Source organism: Cucumis sativus, chromosome 5 (assembly GCF_000004075.3).
Source record: "Cucumis sativus cultivar 9930 chromosome 5, Cucumber_9930_V3, whole genome shotgun sequence".
Classification (NCBI taxonomy): Eukaryota; Viridiplantae; Streptophyta; class Magnoliopsida; order Cucurbitales; family Cucurbitaceae; genus Cucumis; species Cucumis sativus.
In genome coordinates, this window is record NC_026659.2 from 19551508 (window position 1) to 19569910 (window position 18403).

At 35.6% G+C, this 18403-nt stretch overlaps 1 protein-coding gene and 1 long non-coding RNA gene across 4 annotated transcripts; both read left to right on the forward strand.

Moving 5' to 3' along the window:
• Positions 1–299: 299 nt before the first annotated feature.
• On the forward strand, positions 300–11539 carry LOC116403659. Of its 3 annotated transcripts, XR_004216410.1 has the most exons (6): positions 300–717; positions 4258–4357; positions 4456–4540; positions 4614–5092; positions 5321–6853; positions 7174–7313. It is a non-coding gene; the product is annotated as an uncharacterized LOC116403659 (long non-coding RNA). The 3 variants fall into 3 exon arrangements; XR_004216411.1 differs by lacking the exons at positions 5321–6853; positions 7174–7313 and adding an exon at positions 11189–11539; XR_004216412.1 differs by lacking the exon at positions 5321–6853 and having other exon boundaries at positions 7174–7306.
• On the forward strand, positions 9254–10265 carry LOC116403658 (uncharacterized mitochondrial protein AtMg00810-like). Its single transcript, XM_031885000.1, has one exon. It carries the CDS (start codon positions 9291–9293, stop codon positions 10242–10244), a length of 954 nt encoding a protein of 317 aa, XP_031740860.1. The 5' UTR covers positions 9254–9290; the 3' UTR covers positions 10245–10265.
• Positions 11540–18403: the final 6864 nt, after the last annotated feature.

An 18403-nucleotide genomic window follows, 5' to 3' on the forward strand; every position in this document is an offset into this window, starting at 1 on the left:
GCATGCAATAACACTAACTTTATCACAAGAAATATACGTTAAGAAATGTCAATAATTTCATAAATAGATGTCAACCTAAGTTATAAGTTTCATAGTTACATCAAGTAAATGGAAGTCTTGGAAATAGTAGAAACAAAAGTTTTTCTTTCTTTGTAAAATCAACCTTGAGACAAGTGTATTTTTTGGAAAAATTAAAAGTAGAGTTACCTTTTTACCCTTGCTTTTCTCTCACCTTTTGAACTCTTTTGCTAGCTGTCATTTACTTTTCATTGTACTTCTTTTGTTCTTTGCATGGTTCACCAAGGGAGACGAGGAAGAAGGAAGAAGGGTTTCAAAAAGGGGGTTTTTAAGGAAGATGAAGAGATGAGAAAATCAATAAGATGGAATTTATAGTGGTTCAACATATAACCTACATCCACTCTTCAAGGAAAAATTTCTTTTATTCAACATTCAGTGCGAAAGTAAATTCAAGGCAGTGTGAACCCATTTTTCATATTACATCTACATGGATTTATTCTATGTATTTTTTCTTTGAGGCTACAAGACTATTATTAGTTATTTTATTGAAACAAAATAACTTCCTCTTCTAATAAAGTATAGTTGTAACTAATTATTTCTCTTCTCTAACATTTGCATAAGTTGAGGCTCTCTTGCAGAAGATGGTTCAACAAATTTCAACAAAATCTCTCTCTTGAACTATATTCTGCTTGAAGCAAGGTATTTACTCATCCCTATTTAAATCTACCATGTTGAGTAGATTTACTTAGATCTTGATAGGGCTTTTGTTAGGAAATCAACAGCATTCTCTTCAGTTTTAATTTTTAAGATTTTCACTACTCATTTTTCAATTATGTCCCGAACGAAGTGTAATTTCACATCAATATGTTTAGTTCTGTCATGGTATTGTTGATTCTTTGTGAGATGAATTGCACTCTGGTTGTCACACATTAGCTCTATAGCTTCTTGCTTGTAGCCTAGTTCTGAGACTATTCCCTTAGCCACATAGTTTCCTTCACAACTTCAGAAACAACTATGAACTCTGCTTCAGTAGTTGATAGTGCAACTACTTATTGTAAATTTGATTTCCAGCTGATAAGATTCTCTCCCAAAGTAAAGGCAAAGCCAGTTAGTGATCTTCTTTTATCAGGATCTCCAGCAAAATTAGCATCCACAAAACCTTACTTGTAGTTTAGAATCATTAGGAGGTTTGTAAAGCAGCCCTCTATTTTTAGTTTCGACTAGATATCTGAAAACCCATTTAGTTGCCTCACAATGGATCTTGCCTGGGATTCCCATATATTGGCTGACAAGACTAGAACTGTAAGTTAGATCCGGCCTAGTGCAGACCATAAGATACATTAGGTTGCTTGTAGCATTAGAGTATGGTACATAGCTCATTGCTTGTTTGTCAGTTGGGTCTTTAGGTCAATCTCTTGCTGATATTTTAATGTGTTGTGCTAGAGGTGTAGACACTACCTTTGAGCTAGCCATGTTGAATCTGCAGAGTACCTTGTTGGTGTAGAACTTCTGAGTTAGAGATAACTCATTGCTATTTCTATCTCTCAAGATTTCAATTCCTATGATCTTCTTAGCTGCCCCTAGGTCTTTCATATCAAATTCAACACTTAGTTAAGCTTTGATTTCTTTAATCTTGACTAGATCTCTCCCTGCTAGTAGTATGTCATCAACATAGAGTAGGAGATAGATATAGTCACCTTCAGTGAGCTTCTTGTAGTAGACACATGGATCATATAGACTTTTAGTAAAGCCTATCAGACTGATATAGTCATCAAAATGTTTGTACCAGTACCTAGAAGACTGTTTTAGGCCATATCGAGACCTATTTAGTTTTGCACACCAGCTCCTTTTTGCCTTTTACTTTAAAACCCTTAGGTTGCTCCATGAAGATTTATTCTTCTATGCTTTCATGTAGGAAAGAAGTAGTAACATCTAGCTTCCAGCTCAAGATTTTCACATGCTACAATAGCCAGTAGGATTCTTATAGAAGTGTGCTTCACAATGGGGGAAAAGATCTCATTGCAGTCTACACCCTTCTTTTGCATGAAGCCTTTAGCTACTAGTCTTGCCTTACATTTTACTTTGTCATTCAAATCTCCAATCATCTTCTTCTTGAAGACCCATTTCCAAGGAATGATACCTTTTCCATGTGGCTTTTCTACTAGTTTCCAAGTATCATTCTTGTAAAGTGAATTAAGTTCATCATTCATGGCTTCTTTCCACTAATTTTTGTGGCTACTGTTTAGAGCATCTTCATAATTGTAGGGCTCATCTTTTATAGTCTCTGTAGAGGAGTTAGCTATGCAGTCTTTTCTTGCAAATCTAGAAGAAGGCCTAATAGTTCTTCTCCTTCTATCTCTTGTTAAGATGTAATTTGTCAAGTCTTTTGCATTTTCTTCTTCTTCTTAAAAATGAGAGCTAGGTAGAGCTTTTGTTGGGAGCTGATAATTGCTGCTAGGGTTTGAGTCTTTCAAATTTGAATGAATTTCTACTTAGTGGCTGGTAGAAGGTTCATTCAAATTTTGTTCAGCAGAAGGTGGTACTTTGATAGACTCCATATAAATTTCATTCTCCTTGAAAACAACATCTCTGTTTATTAGTTTTCTTTCTTTAGAGAAATCCCAAAGCTTGTAACCTTTGACACCATCAGGATAGCCAATGAACATGCATTTAAGGGCTCTAGGTTCAATCTTGCTTTGTTTGATATAGACATATATTGTACACCCAAAGGGTTTTAGATTAGAGATCTTGGGGGTAGCTCCAGTCTATCTTTCTTTAGGAGTCTTCATGTCTATAGAAACACATGGGCTTCTATTCACTGTATAGGTGGCAGTAGCTAAAGCTTCAGCCCATAAATTTTCTGAGATTTTGCGTCTAAAATCATACATCTCACTCTTTCCATCAATGTTCTATTCATCCTCTCAGCAACTCCATTCTATTGAAGGGTGCAAGCAACTGTTCTGTGCCTTGATATACCAAACTCATTATATAGAAAGTTAAAATCATTACTAAGAAACTCTAGACCATTATCAGTTCTTAAGTATTTAATCTTCCTTTCAGTTTGAGTTTCTACTTTAGCTTTCCAATTTTCAAAACATTCAAAAGTTTGATCTTTAGATTTTAGAGGATAAGTCCACATTTTTTGAAAAATTATCTATAAGAGATAGAAAGTACCTTGATCCTCCCCAATAATGAATTCTAGCTGGTCCCCAAAGGTCACTATGTACATAGTCAATGGTGGCTTTTGAATGATGTTCTCCTTTAAAGAATTTCAGCCTCTTAGACTTGCCAAAGATGCAGTGTTCATAGAAGCCAAGTCTTTTTACTGCTCTAGCTTGAATCAGCCATTGCTTTTGTAGTTTAGTAAGCCCTCTTTCACTGATATGTGAAAGTCGTTGATGCTATAGTTCTAGTTCACTCCCTGTCTCAGTTTCTGAAATTAAGGCATACTAGGGTTTGATCACATTTTTCACGGTATACAAGCCTTCCACCTTTCTTGAAGTAAGAACTACTTTGCCTTGTCTTTTCACCTTCATTAATCCTCTTTCAATATAGATGAAGCACCCTAGATCATCAAGCATACCTAAAGAAACAAGATTTCTCTTTAGCTTTGGAACATGTCTTACTCCTTTAAGGAGAACCTCCCTGTTGTCAAATAGCTTCAACAACACTAAGCCTACACCAATAATCTCACAATCTTGATTATTTCCCATGTAAACTGAGTCTCCCTCTTGTGATTTGTAGTCAACAGACCAGTTTTTCTTAGAGGTCATATGATAAGTACATCCTGAGTCTAAGACCCAATCTTCCTACTCAGTTTCAATTTCCATGGCCTTTTTATTGGTGGCTGCTAACACCTCAGTGTATTCAAAAGCTTCATTACCAACAGGCCCCTGATCACTTCCATGTTCTTTTCTTCTTCTTCGATCTTCTCTTTGATAATTTATGTTTCAATTGAAGTCTTCTCTATCGTAAGGTCTACATCTTCTGTTTTCATCTCTTCTGAAGTTCTTTCCCCTATCAGGACAATTTCTTTAAAAATGTCCTTCTTTGTGACATATGAAACATTTCAGTGCTGGTTTATCTCTGTTTGATCTTTGATTTTTGTTGCTGTTTTTTCTAAAAGAAAATAGATTCTACTGTATTTGAAGTCTTGCTTTCCGTCTTCAATTCCAGTTCCTTGCTTTTTAGGGCTGTAATGACTGAATTCACTGTGATTGTCTCTCTACCATACTTTAGGGTTGTCTTCACTTCTTTGGAGGTGTCATGGATCAAATTAATGAGAATAACAACTTCACTTTTTGCCCTCAACTTCTCCTCAGTTTGATTAAGGGCATTGGTAATTTTCTTGAACTCATCTAAATTTTCATCGAGATTCTTATTCAGGTTCATTTTAAATGAAAATAACTTCTCCCTTATGAACATCTTATTTGGTAGGTCTTTCTTTTCATACAAAGCCTTCAATTTATTCCAAGTAGCAAAAGCAGTGGTTTCTTCAATTACCTGCCTCAACACATTATCAGTAATATTCATAACAAGTGTACCGTAAGCTACCTCTTCCATTGTTTCTCTTTTTGACTTGGCTAAAGTTGCAGGGAGTTCTTTTGGATCTTCTAAAGCTTTCAAAACCTTTTGTGAACTCAAGATTGCAGTAATTCTTTTTGTCCACAAGGTAAAGTCTCAATTCCCATCAAAATTTTCAATTTCATACTTCGTAATAGACATTTTCTTGCTTTTCTTCTGATGGCTCCAATACCAGTTCTTGGAAATAGTAGAAACAAAAGTTTCTCTTTCTTTGTAAAATCAACCTTGAGACAAGTGTATTCTTTTTAGGGAAATTAAAAGTAGAATTATCTTTTTACCCTTGCTTTTCTTTCACCTTTTGAACTCCTTTACTAGTTGTCATTTACTTTTCATTGTACTTCTTTTGTTCTTTGCATGGTTCACTGAGGGAGACAAAGAAGAAGGAATAAGGGTTTCAAAAGGGGGGTTTTTAAGGAAGATGAAGAGATGAGAAAATCAACAAGATGGAGTTTATAGTGGTTCAACACATAGCCTACATCCACTCTTCAAGGTAAAATTTCTTTTGTTCAACATTCAGTGTGAAAGTAGATTCAAGGCAGTGTGAACTCATTTTTCATAGTACATCTACATGGATTTATTTTATGTCATTTTCCTTTGAGGCTACAAGACTGTTATTAGTTATTTTGTTGAAACAAAATAATTTCCTCTTCTAACAAAGTATAGTTGTAACTAATTATTTCTCTTCTCTAAAACCAAACCACTGATGAAAATCAAACAGAAGGGACAACCATCAATTTTAGTGCTGCCGTAGCTGCTGTCGTCGATGCTCAGATGAGTGCTGCCATGGACGAATTATTAAGTTGGCTACAGAAAACGTCAGAAAATAATTTTTCGTCATTACCGCAGTCATTCGCGCCGCCGTCGGACCACCACGCGCCGCCGCTAGACCTCCACGCGCCACCACCGGACCACCACGCGCTTGGTTTTCTTCCTCAAACGGCGCCGACCATCCCACCTGTCCAACCCTTTTCTTCATCTGCAGCCTATATTGCTCCCCACGCCCCAATTTATGTTCTGCCATCTAATTCCAATCGGCCACCACCGCTTCTGCCGTCAAATCTGTATGGCCAGCCACCCAATGATCCTAGCTACCATCCGGATGTTAAAAACTCTCAAATTCACTCAACATTTGAGGTTGGTGAATCTTCGGAATATTCCAACCGTAACGTCAAGCTTCCTCGGGAATAGTTCATCAACAATTGGAAGGGCTTCGACAACAGATAGCAGCACTTGAGGCTACCTTAGGGACGACATCAACTCTACCGATGTATTCTGAGAATCCGGTAAACTCTTTCCCTAATGTATCCTCTCCTTATGTGACTAATACGGTGGCTCAGTCTTCCATGTATCATCTTTCATGAGAAAAGTTGAATGGCAACAACTATTTCTCATGGTCTCAGTCAGTAAAGATGGTCCTCGAAGGACGACAAAAATTTAGCTTTCTGACAGGAAAATACCTCGCCCCCTACCGGGCGACCCACATGAACGATATTGGAAGGCAGAGGACTCTATTCTTCGATCCATATTGATCAATAGTATGAAACCTCAAATTTGCAAGCCGTTATTGTTTGCTGCAACAGCCAAGGATATTTGGGACACGGCCCAGACACTTTACTCAAAACGTCAGAATGCCTCTCGTCTATACACGCTGAGAAAGCAAGTTCATGAATGTAAGCAAGGAACCATGGATGTCACATCCTTTTTCAGTAAGCTTTCTCTTTTATGGCAAGAAATGGACCTATGTAGAGAACTAGTATGGCGTGATCCCACTGATGGTGTACAATACTCGAGAGTTGAAGAGAATGACAAAATTTATGACTTTCTTGCTGGTCTTAATCCTAAGTTTGATGTAGTTCGATGGCGTATACTAGGTCAAAGACCGATTCCCTCCCTAATGGAATTTTGCTCTGAAATTCGCCTCGAGGAAGATCGCACAAGTGCTATGAATATTTCCGCAATCCCTACTATTGACTCTGCTGCTTTTACTGCAAGATCTTCTAACAGTAGCAGTGACAAGCATAATGGAAAACCAATTCCTGTCTGCGAGCATTGCAAAAAACAATGGCATACCAAAGAACAATGTTGCAAGTTACATGGTCGTCCCCCAAGAGGTAAGAAACGCCCTTCCAACGACAAACAGAACACAGGGCGGGCGTATGTGAGTGAGTCTGCTGAACCTCCTCAACAATCCGATCCACACAAAAGCAAACTGATCTCAGTCTTGCCACTTTAGGTGCCATTGTCCAATCAGGTATACCTCACTCCTTAGGTCTTGTTAGTATTGATGGGAAGAACCCCTAGATTCTGGATTCTGGTGCCACAGATCATTTGACTGGGTCCTCTGAACATTTTGTGTCTTACATTCCTTGTGCTGGGAACGAGACAATTAGAATTGCAGATGGCTCCTTGGCTACCATTGCTTGAAAGGGGAAGATTTCTCCCTGTGCAGGGCTCTCCTTACATAATGTTTTGCATGTGCCCAAACTATCTTATAATTTGCTTTCGATAAGCAAGATCACTCATGAGTTAAACTGCAAAGCAATATTCTTACCTGATTTTGTCTCTTTTCAGGACTTGAGCTCGAGGAGGATGATTGGCACTGCCCGGCATAGTAGGGGACTCTACCTCCTTGATGACGATACCTCTTCTAGTAGCATTCCTAGGACTAGTCTCTTATCTTCCTATTTCACTACTTTTGAACAAGATTGTATGTTGTGGCATTTTCGTTTAGGCCACCCTAATTTTGAATATATGAAACATTTATTTCCACATCTCTTCTCTAAAGTTGAGATGGCTACCTTATCTTGTGATGTGTGTATTCAGGCCAAACAACATCGAGTCTCTTTTCCCTCACAACCATAAAACCAACCCAACCCTTCACTCTTGTTCATAGTGATATTTGGGGACCATCCAAGATAACAACCTCATCTGGAAAACGATGGTTCGTAACATTCATTGATGATCATACCCGTCTAACCTGGGTCTACCTTATCACTGATAAATCTGAGGTTTCCTCTATGTTTAAAAATTTCTATCACACCATTGAAATACAATTCCATCAAAAAATTGATATTATTCGGAGTGATAATGGTGAATTTCTTGCTTTCAAGGGGATTGTTCATCAAAACTCGTGCGCCTACACTCCTCAACAAAATGGAGTGGCCAAGCGAAAAAACCGTCACCTTCTGGAAGTAGCCCATTCCCTTATGCTTTCTACTTCCCCTCCTTCATACTTACGGGAAGATGCTATTCTTACAGCAGCTCATTTAATCAATAGAATGCCTTCTCGTATTCTTCATCTTCAAACTCCCTTAGATTGTCTTAAGGAGTCCTACCCATCGACTTGTCATGTTTCTGAGGTTCCTCTTCGTGTGTTTGGGTGTACCGCTTATGTCCATAATTTTGGCTCTAATCAAACCAAATTTACCCATCGGGCTCTGACATGTGTGTTTGTTGGGTATCCCCCTCACGAGCGTGGTTATAAATGTTTTCACCCGCCATCCAGAAAATACTTTGTCACTATGGATGTTACTTTCTGTGAGGATCGACCCTACTTTCCCGTTAGCCATCTTCAGGGGGAGAATGTGAGTGAAGAGTCTAACAACACCTTTGAATTCATCGAACCCACTCCTAGTGTCATGTCTAACATCATTCCTCATTCCATAGTCCTACCCACAAACCAAGTCCCCTGGAAAACGTACTACAGGAGGAATCACAAAAAGGAAGTCGGTTCCCCTACTAGTCAGCCGCCGGCTCCAGTCCAAGACTCTGAACCTCCTCGAGATCAAGGTATGGAAAACCCTACTGAACCCTGTACTAAGAATATGATAAGTGAGAATGACAGGTCTAATGTTGCTGTTCTTGAAAACGTGGAAGAAAAGGACAGTGGTGATGAGATTGAGGTCAGAATAGAAACCCGTAATAATGAAGCGGAACAGGGTCATACAGGAAAATCAGATGAGTATGATTCCTCTCTTGACATTCCCATTGCTCTGAGAAAAGGCACCAGGTCTTGTACTAAACACCCCATTTGCAATTATGTTTCCTACGATAGTCTCTCTCCTCAGTTCAGAGCTTTTACAGCAAGCCTTGACTCTACCATAATACCAAAAGATATCTACACTGCTTTAAAGTATCCTGAATGGAAGAATGCTGTCATGGAAGAGATGAAAGCTCTTGAAAAGAATAGTACTTGGGACATTTGTACTCTACCTAAGGGACACAAAACTGTGGGATGCAAATGGGTGTTCTCTCTCAAATACAAAGCTGATGGTACTCTTGACAGACACAAGGCAAGGTTAGTTGCGAAGGGATTTACTCAAACCTATGGTATTGACTATTCAGAAACTTTTTCTCCAGTTGCTAAGTTGAATACTATTAGAGTTCTGTTATCTGTTGCTGTGAACAAAGATTGGCCTTTATATCAGCTGGATGTTAAGAATGCCTTTTTGAATGGAGACCTCGTAGAGGAAGTCTACATGAGCCCTCCGCCTGGATTTGAAGCCCAGTTTGGTCAGCGTGTGTGTAAACTCCAGAAATCTATATATGGTCTGAAACAGTCTCTCAGAGTATGGTTTGACAGATTCACTACCTTTGTCAAGTCTCAAGGGTATAGGTAGGGACACTCTGATCATACTTTATTTACAAAGGTTTCCAAAATAGGAAAGATTGCTGTTCTAATAGTTTATATGGATGACATTGTTTTGACTGGAGATGATCAGGCAGAAATCAGTCAACTAAAGCAGAGAATGGGCGATGAGTTTGAAATCAAGGATTTGGGAAATTTGAAATATTTCCTTGGAATGGAGGTGGCCAGATCTAAAGAAGGTATCTCCGTATCTCAAAGAAAATACATCCTTGATTTGTTAACCGAGACAGGTATGTTAGGATGTCGTCCCACTGACACTCCTATTGAATTCAACTGCAAACTAGGAAACTCTGATGATCAAGTTCCAGTTGATAAAGAACAGTATCAACGCCTCGTGGGTAAATTAATTTACTTATCTCATACTCGTCCTGATATTTCCTTTGCTGTGAGTGTTGTCAGCCAGTTTATGCAGACCCCTAATGAGGAACACATGAAAGCTGTCAACAGAATCTTGAGATACTTAAAATCAACACCTGGTAAAGGGCTGATGTTTAGAAAAACAGACAGAAAGACCATTGAGGCATACACTGACTCGGATTGGGCAGGATCTGTTGTTGACAGAAAATCTACCTCTGGTTATTGTACCTTTGTTTGGGGCAATCTTGTAACTTGGAGGAGTAAGAAGCAAAGTGTTGTGGCCAGGAGCAGCGCTGAGGCTGAATATAGAGCTATGAGTTTAGGAATATGTGAGGAAATTTGGCTTCAGAAAGTTTTGACAGATCTTCATCAGGAATGTGAGACACCATTGAAGCTTTTCTGTGATAATAAAGCCGCTATTAGTATTGCTAACAACCCTGTTCAACATGATAGAACTAAACATGTTGAGATTGATCGACATTTTATCAAAGAAAAACTTGACAGTGGGAGCATATGCATTCCGTACATCCCTTCGAGTCAACAGGTTGCTGATGTTCTTACCAAAGGGCTTCTCAGACCAAACTTCGACTTCTGCGTTAGCAAGTTGGGCCTCATTGATATTTACGTCCCAACTTGAGGGGGAGTGTTGGAATTCTTTCCTTTTTTTCTAGGCTTTTTCCTTGTTAGAATCCTAGAATAATTATGGAAAGATTATGGGAATGTATTCCTTATTTTCCTAAATCTTTTCCTTTTTTATTCCATTGTGTACTCTATTTATTCTCCCTTGTATCTATTGTTTTATTCATTAGAAAATAATAACAAAAAATCGTGGTTTTTCTCCCGGTACTCTGATTTTCACGTAAATTGGTGTGAACTCGTTGTCTTTCTTTTCAATAAACTTCAAACTCATACATAGTAGTTTTTGAAACATTCAAAATACCTGATAATCTATCCATAACCTTGCAATCTGTTCATAGTAACCAAAGTCAGCCCATGAAGTGAAATGCTTACAAGCATGTGGAATAGACTCCAATTCCTTATGGAGCTCCTTCACTATCTTAACATCACTTTATAAGGTTTTAATAAAGTGATGTTCGTTGAAAATATCTGAAAATGTACTGTGAAAATTGTATATTACTATTTGGTGTTAAATTATAAATAAAATCAGAAATTAACTGATACAAAAATTGGCAATAAAACATAAATGCAAGTACCTCGTATAATGTCAAAACGAACTTTTATCAAACTGAGGAATAACTGGGGTCCCGTTTAAGATTTATACCATAGCCACCATGTCAGAAATCTATTTTACAAATTAAAAAAAAAAATCCTTTAAACAAATTCTTATCAACGAATTTGTAAAATTTATTTTTAAGGAAGTAGATAAACCAAAATAAGTATTTGTATATCATATTTCGTCAATTTTCGACCTTTGGTAATAAAGTTAGCAACTTACACCCGCTCACATTTGATTTAGTCTTCCATTACTTCTCACTATGATGTACTAATCTAAAGTTTGGGCAGTTGACACAATAATGAAAAATTAGAATAAAAATAATGATCCATTTGTGTTCTGTGCAGGAAAGGATGAAGAATGCAATGACAAAAACTTACAAGATAATTAAAATCTTAAATATCTTATCTTAAACTTCAACAGCAAATGAGATCATAACCACTATGTAAACATGATTGCACTTTATAACTTTAAAAAAAAAGGACATGGATACCTTCAAAGAAGCACAAACACTTCATATTAGAGCTGGTATCGGTGTCGGACACTTGGGGACACGTTTGGACACCACAATTTTGCTTTTTGGAAGAAGCCTAAGCCCAAAGCCTATTTACAGTGCACATTTGTATATTTTATAAATGTATAAATTAGCCCAAAGCCCAATAAACTAACTTTAATAAATAATAAATGTAACTTTTTTATTAAATACACTAAATTTTCTTCTGTTTTCTTTCGTGCCCTCCACATCTCTTAGCTTTCACTCTTCAGTTTCAACTCTTCATCTCCCGATTTCATCTCAATTTTGTCTTCTGCGTTTTGTCCCGTAAACTTTAATTTCATGATTATACAATAAAACCCTAACATTGTATATAACAATAAGTGTCAAGATCTTTGAACTAGATGATTTTACAAATTAGAATTAGATAAAAACAACATACTTTGATCCATGAATAATCTTCTTGAGGAATTGTGTTTCTCTCACTTGTCTTCCTTTAGATCTTGATTTAGTTTCTTGATAGAAAGATTAAGCTACTTAATAAAGGCAGTGAGAGGACAAATTCCTAAGGTTCTATTTATAGACACCATCCATCATAGTGTTTAAGTAGGACATTATTTTTTTACCTAATGGGCCTAATAAAATAATAGGCCCAAAAGAGATAAAATATGATATAATACATATGGACCACATTAATAATATTATATTTAAAAATAAATCTAACATTCTTCCACTTGGCCTATTGACATAATTTATCATATACATAATGTGCAAAATTGAACTTCATAACATATCATGTTAAGTCAAAGAAACTACTAAAGCATCATGGCGGTCATACATCATTGCATTAACATACTCCCTTCCATGTATCGCTGAAATAGTTCTTCTATTAACATAATCTATAATAAAGATAATCAATAATGGTCCAAACAACAAGTGTCTTTATTAAAGACAATGTTCTGTTTAACATCATTTTCTTTTATCCCATATGTTTAACATCATTCATTTATGTATATACTAATCATAAGAACAGAGCCATAAGATAAAATCAGAAACAATAAATAAATGGGCTCAGAGTGTCAAATAACATAATCTTGATTTCAATAATGATATCTACCAATGCCCATATGTTTAACGTGATCATTAAATGTCTTTAGTGACAATCATTTAGTTAGTAGATCTAATCATAAGTTTAGTGCTAATGTGTTTGATTGACACTCTTTGTTTCTGAACTTTTTCTTTAACAATAAAGTATTTTAAGTCCATAAGTTTCGCACCTTTAGAATACTTGTTGTTTATTGAGAAGAAAACTACTATAGAATTATCAGAATAAACGGGTTGACAATACTATCAACAATTTCAAGCCTTAAGATAAAGTTCTGCAGCCATAAAACATGAATTATAGCCTCAAAAAATGCTACAAATATAACCTCCATAGTGGATGTAGCAACAATACGCTGCTTCACACATTTTCATGAAATTGCTCATTCAGCTAATAGGAACAAATAGCCAAAAGTGAATTTTCGTGTATCCACACATCGAATAAAGTTTGAATCTAAATATCTAATCACCTCAATATAATCAGATCTCTTGTAAGTAAGCATATAGAACAAGGATTATAATTAAACTTACTCCCACTGATCCTTAGGTATATACATCGATCAACAATGTTTTCTTTAAAACCAAAAGATGTGATGGTATCAATTGCACTTAAGATACCATTGTCTAGAAGCTTGTTTAAGTCCATATATTGACCACTTTAATTTACACATCATATGTTCCTTTCCTTCGACCATAAAACTTTCTAATTGATCCATGAACACTTCTTCATCTAAATTTTCATTTTTAGAAAAGCAGTTTTTCACATTCATTTGATGAAGCTCTGAATCATATTAAGCTACTAAAGCCATAATAATTCTTAATGCGTCCTTTTTCGAGATAGAAGAAAATGTCTCTTTGTAATCAATAATGCCATCTTTCTGTGTATAGCCTTTTACCACAAGTCTAGCCTTGTATCGTTCAATATTGCCATTTGAGTCACGTTTGGTCTTAAAGACCCATTTACACCCAACTCCTTTTTTTTTTAAGACAATTCTACAAGATTCCAGACTTCATCATCATTCATAGATTTTAACTCTTCTTTCATGGCATCTAACTATTTGCAGAATTATCTCTTTTAATGGCTTGTGAAAATGAAATCGGATCATTATCAATACTTAAATCAAATCTGACTCATGCAAATATACCACTAGTCATCAGAAATAGGTGATCTTCTTGGTCTTACAAATCTTCTTAACTCTGTTTCTTGTGGTCCCTCAGTTACAGGTTCATTTGTTATAACATCATTATGTGGTGTTTGATCATTAATTTGTTCTTCTTGTGGATTGTTAATTGAGTCAACAACTATAGGAATAACAACTTGAGAAGAAGTTATAGATGAAGGGTTGTCCACCCTAACTTCTTGAATTTTCACTTTACATGGTTCCAAACTTCCACTAATTATGTCATTCTCAATGAACCTTGCATTTTTAGTTTCAACTATTCTCATATTGTGGTTAGGACAATAAAATCATCTATATTCTTTGGTTTTTCTGTATAACCAATGAAGAAACCAATGGTTGTTCTTGAGTCCAGTTTCATTTTGTATGGATTATTATAAATTCTTACTTTCAGTTGACAACACCAAACATGCAGGTGCCTTAAACTAGGTTTTCTTCCTATCCACAGTTCAAAAGATGTATTTGGAACTAACTTACTAGGAACCTTGTTTAATAAATATTAAGCAGTTCTTAATGCATACATCCACAAGAACACAAGTAAAGACAAATTAATTAACATACTTCTAACCATATTCATTAATGTACGATTATGCCTTTCTACAACACTATTTTGTTGTGGTGTTTTGGTATTATGTATTGAACACATATACCATGACTTTCTATGAATTTAGCAAATGGGTCAAAACAATATGCTTTCTCATCATATTTTCCATAAATTTTATAAAATCATTGGCATTTTCAATTTTGTAATTGTGGACTTGATATTGTTTGCTATAGTCATTCGCATAAACATTAGGCTCAATCTATTTGATCTTTTCCAAGCTTTATAGAAAGATCTATTCTCATCACTCCTAGAAGAAGTAAGTGGAGTAGGTTTTTCACTTAAGAGTGCCAAATCATGATCCAAAACTCCAAGATGGAATCAAATTTGTTTTCACCAATCAGAGAATTGAGTCCATTAAACTTGATAATAGACATAGCATGTAAATGAAGATAACAAAAGCAGATGATGCAATCATAAAATATTGTGAGTGATGGTTGGAGTGACTCACAAAGAAGGCCATTAATAAACTTCATGGCGATTTCTAATGGTAAGTCAATGTTTCTAAAATAGGTCGATTGCTCAGGTGAGATTAAGGATAAGTACTTCATTGCAAATTTGATGAAGTGATTAATGAAGTCAGTCATGAGAATGTTGTTCAAGTGATAATGAATAATGCTCCCAATTGCAAAGGGACATGACAACTTATTGAAGCACAATTTCCGACGATTATATGGACACCATGCGTGGTTCATACTCTAAATCTTGCCTTGAAAAACATTTGTGCTTTCAAGAATGTTAAAAATAATCAAATTGTTTATAGAGAGTGCAGCTATATTTCTAATAATGTTGGGGATGTCGTGGTAGTGAAAAAATTTATCATGAACCATTCCATGAAGCTTGTCATGTTTAATGAATTTGTGCCTCTTAAGTTGCTTTCAATGGCTGAAACTCGTTTTGCATAAGTTATTATTATGCTTAAGAGGTTTAAGCTTATTAAAGGCGGCTTACAAGTTATGGTCATCAGTGATAAATGGGAAAGTTATAGAGAAGATGATATGATCAAGCCAAGACATGTAAAGGAGTTGGTGCTCGATGACATTTGGTGGGACAAAATTAACTATATTTTGTCATTCACTTCATCCATATATAAATGCTAAGAGATTGTGATACAGATACACCTTGTTTACATTTTGTGTATGACATGTGGGATACAATGATTGAAAAGGTGAAGACGTCCATATATAAACACGAAGGATTGCGACCAACTGAATTCTCTTCTTTCTATGACATGGTGTATAACATTCTCATTAATCGTTGGAATAAGAATAGTACTCCATTTCACTGTTTAGCACATTCTTTGAATCCAAGGTATTTAAATAATTCTAGTATAGCACATTCTAAGTTGATTCTTAGTTAATTTTTTTGAGTTTAACATTTTCTTAAAACTTTTATATAGATACTATAGTGAAGAATGACTTACAGAAGATCCTAATTGAGTTGCTCCACATCAAGATGTCGAACTAACTAGAGAGAGAATGAAGTGTATGAAGAGGTATTTTAGTAGCTCGGAGGATCGTGCAAAAGTGAATGTAGAATTTGCTCAATTTTCTACAATTACTGGAGATTTTGATGATTATGATTCCATATGCGAGAGATACACTATAGATCCTATAAGTTCGCGGACAACTCATGGGACTTATGCACCAATGCTTCAGAAGATTGCCTTCAAAGTTTTAGGACAACCATCATCCTTTTCATGTTCTGAAAGAAATTGGAGCACATATTCCTTTATTAACTCCATCATGAGGAACAAAATGACGTCTCGACGTGCAGAGGATTTGGTATTTATCCACAGTAACCTTTGTCTTTTGTCTAGAAAGACTCTAGAATATTCAAAGGAGAAACTAAGGCATGAGATATTGTGGGAGATGCTTTTGATTCACTTGAAGATGTAGGCATGCTTGAAGTAGTTGATAAGGATGAAGATGTCATTGAGATTTGAGAAGATAGTTCCTTTATTAGTCTTTAATATTTTATTCTTTTGTATGGAAAATCATTTTCCATGTTGAATATACCCAATATGTTTTGTACTCTTGCAAACTACAATGGTTAAATGTTAATTTGACATTTTATATTTTTTCAATGAAGATTGAAGAACATTTAGTTTTTTTTTTTTTTTTTTTTTTTTTTTTTGAGGAAATGAAGAACATTTAATATTTTGTAACAAATTTTATTATATAAAAAAATAACATATCCTCAACATGTTCATGTCCTATTATTTTAGAAATTGGTGTATTGTCGTGTCCTATCGTGTCCATGTACGTGTCTCGTGTCTGTGTCTGTGCTTTTTTGGGTACCTTCATCTCTTGATGTAGGCTTGACATAGGGATATATGGAAGCCATGAGTATTCAATCGTTAATAGAATGATATAGATCATCATCTAAAAAAACCTAAGTAACAAAAACAGGCATGAATACCCAAGTAACAAAATAGGGATGAATATTCAACTATTAATGGGATGACATAGATCATCTAGAAAACCATAGATAGCTATAATACTACAACAAAACATCACCAAAAGTAAAATACAGATGAATCAAACACATTGCTACAGCCCGAGTAATACAGAAATTGAGATAGGTAAAAGAGTATATAAACAAACCAATGTGTAAAGAACAAAAACTTGAACAGACCTTGAGCTTGAGAGCAAACCTTGAGGTTGAGGAGAAAGAAAAATTGAATAATGGTGGGTCGCAGCTGAAAATGAAACAGAATAATTTTTTTTGTGGTCGTCGGTCGCAAGCCGAAACAAAAATGGATGTGGATCGAGGTCGTCGAGCATGGGTCAAAGAGCTTATTCATGGTTTTGGGTAGTCGAAGAAAATGGTTGTGGTTGTGGATCGTCGGTAGAAACGGATGTGGGATGCGTTGAGGAGAAAAAGGGGGCTTTTCTTGGTCGTTGGTCGCCGAACAAAACCGTTTGTGCGTCGCCAGCCGAAATAGTGGTTTGTTTGGTTCGATTTTCGTCGATGTGTGACCGCTGATGGAGATGGTGAAGATTAGGGATGGGGTTCTTGGGAGGGGTTATCATGAAGAGGTAGAGAGAAATGGGGAAAGATAAAAAGAAACAAACTAATTTTGTTTCTAAAATTATTTAATTTTTAGTGTCATAATTGTTGTGTTACTAATTTTTTTAGTGACACGAATTAAAATTTGGTCGCTAATAATAATCTTTTGTGACTTAATTTTTTTGCGTCACTATAAACGAACTTTTAGTGACAAAAATTAGTCGTGCCACTAAATTTTTGTCACTGAATAATAAATTTCTTGTAGTGAATTAAATAGCATTAAGATCCATTAATTAATTGATTTTCTAATTTTAATTCATCTCAAGTCTATTAAATATTTTAACTATTTTGATTTTGTTTTATCTAATAATGATCAACAAAATAAAATTTTACTTTTTACTTTTCACCTTACAAAAATTTAGCACATGTAGTATGAATTACTTTAAATAAATATATTTTTTAATAAAATGTGTTTTTGTCGAGAAATGTCTACCTTCACTCTTTCCCTACTTTAGGATAAGTAGATGAGCGTTTTCTTAAATGATGTCTTCGAGACTTGAACAAAGTGTCCTACCCTCTCTATGGCACGAGAGGGGTTTTTGTTTATTGGTTGGACAATAAACAAGTTATTCATTAAAGGAACACTAACATTTAAGGACTAGAGGTTACCTAAAGGTAAAACGGTAATTTGACCCAGGACAACACTCATGCATAGATTGAAGATGAAGGAGAAGAAGAAGAAGAACACAAGATGTACGTGGTTTGACCAAATATGCCTACATCCACGGTCTTGATTGCTTTTCTTAAATATTCTTGAGATGAGTACAGTGTTTTCTGTTAGATTCTTTTTCCTTTTGTTTTGTATGAGATGTAAAGAAGTCAAACTATTTATTTTATGATACACCTTTATATCGAGGTGTTTATATAAAAAAAATTAATAGAAAACTAAAATTACTTCTCATGTTGTAATGTAATTGTTACAAATCTCCACTTTGAATTCAACTTTTATAACTTTAGCGATCTTCCATCTTCGAAATTTATCATACTTTTTCAGGTACGTCAAAGCCTACCAGCTCGAAACATTTTTGGAACTTCATCTTTGTAACAGGCTTGGGGAGCATGTCGGTAGCATTTTCAGAGGTATGAACCTTCACATTTATATGTTTTGTTCTGCTGT

What these genes read in the sequence shown, in the direction of transcription:
- LOC116403658 (XM_031885000.1), top strand. Translation starts at nt 9,291, where the DNA reads ATGGATGACATTGTTTTGACTGGAGATGATCAGGCAGAAATCAGTCAA.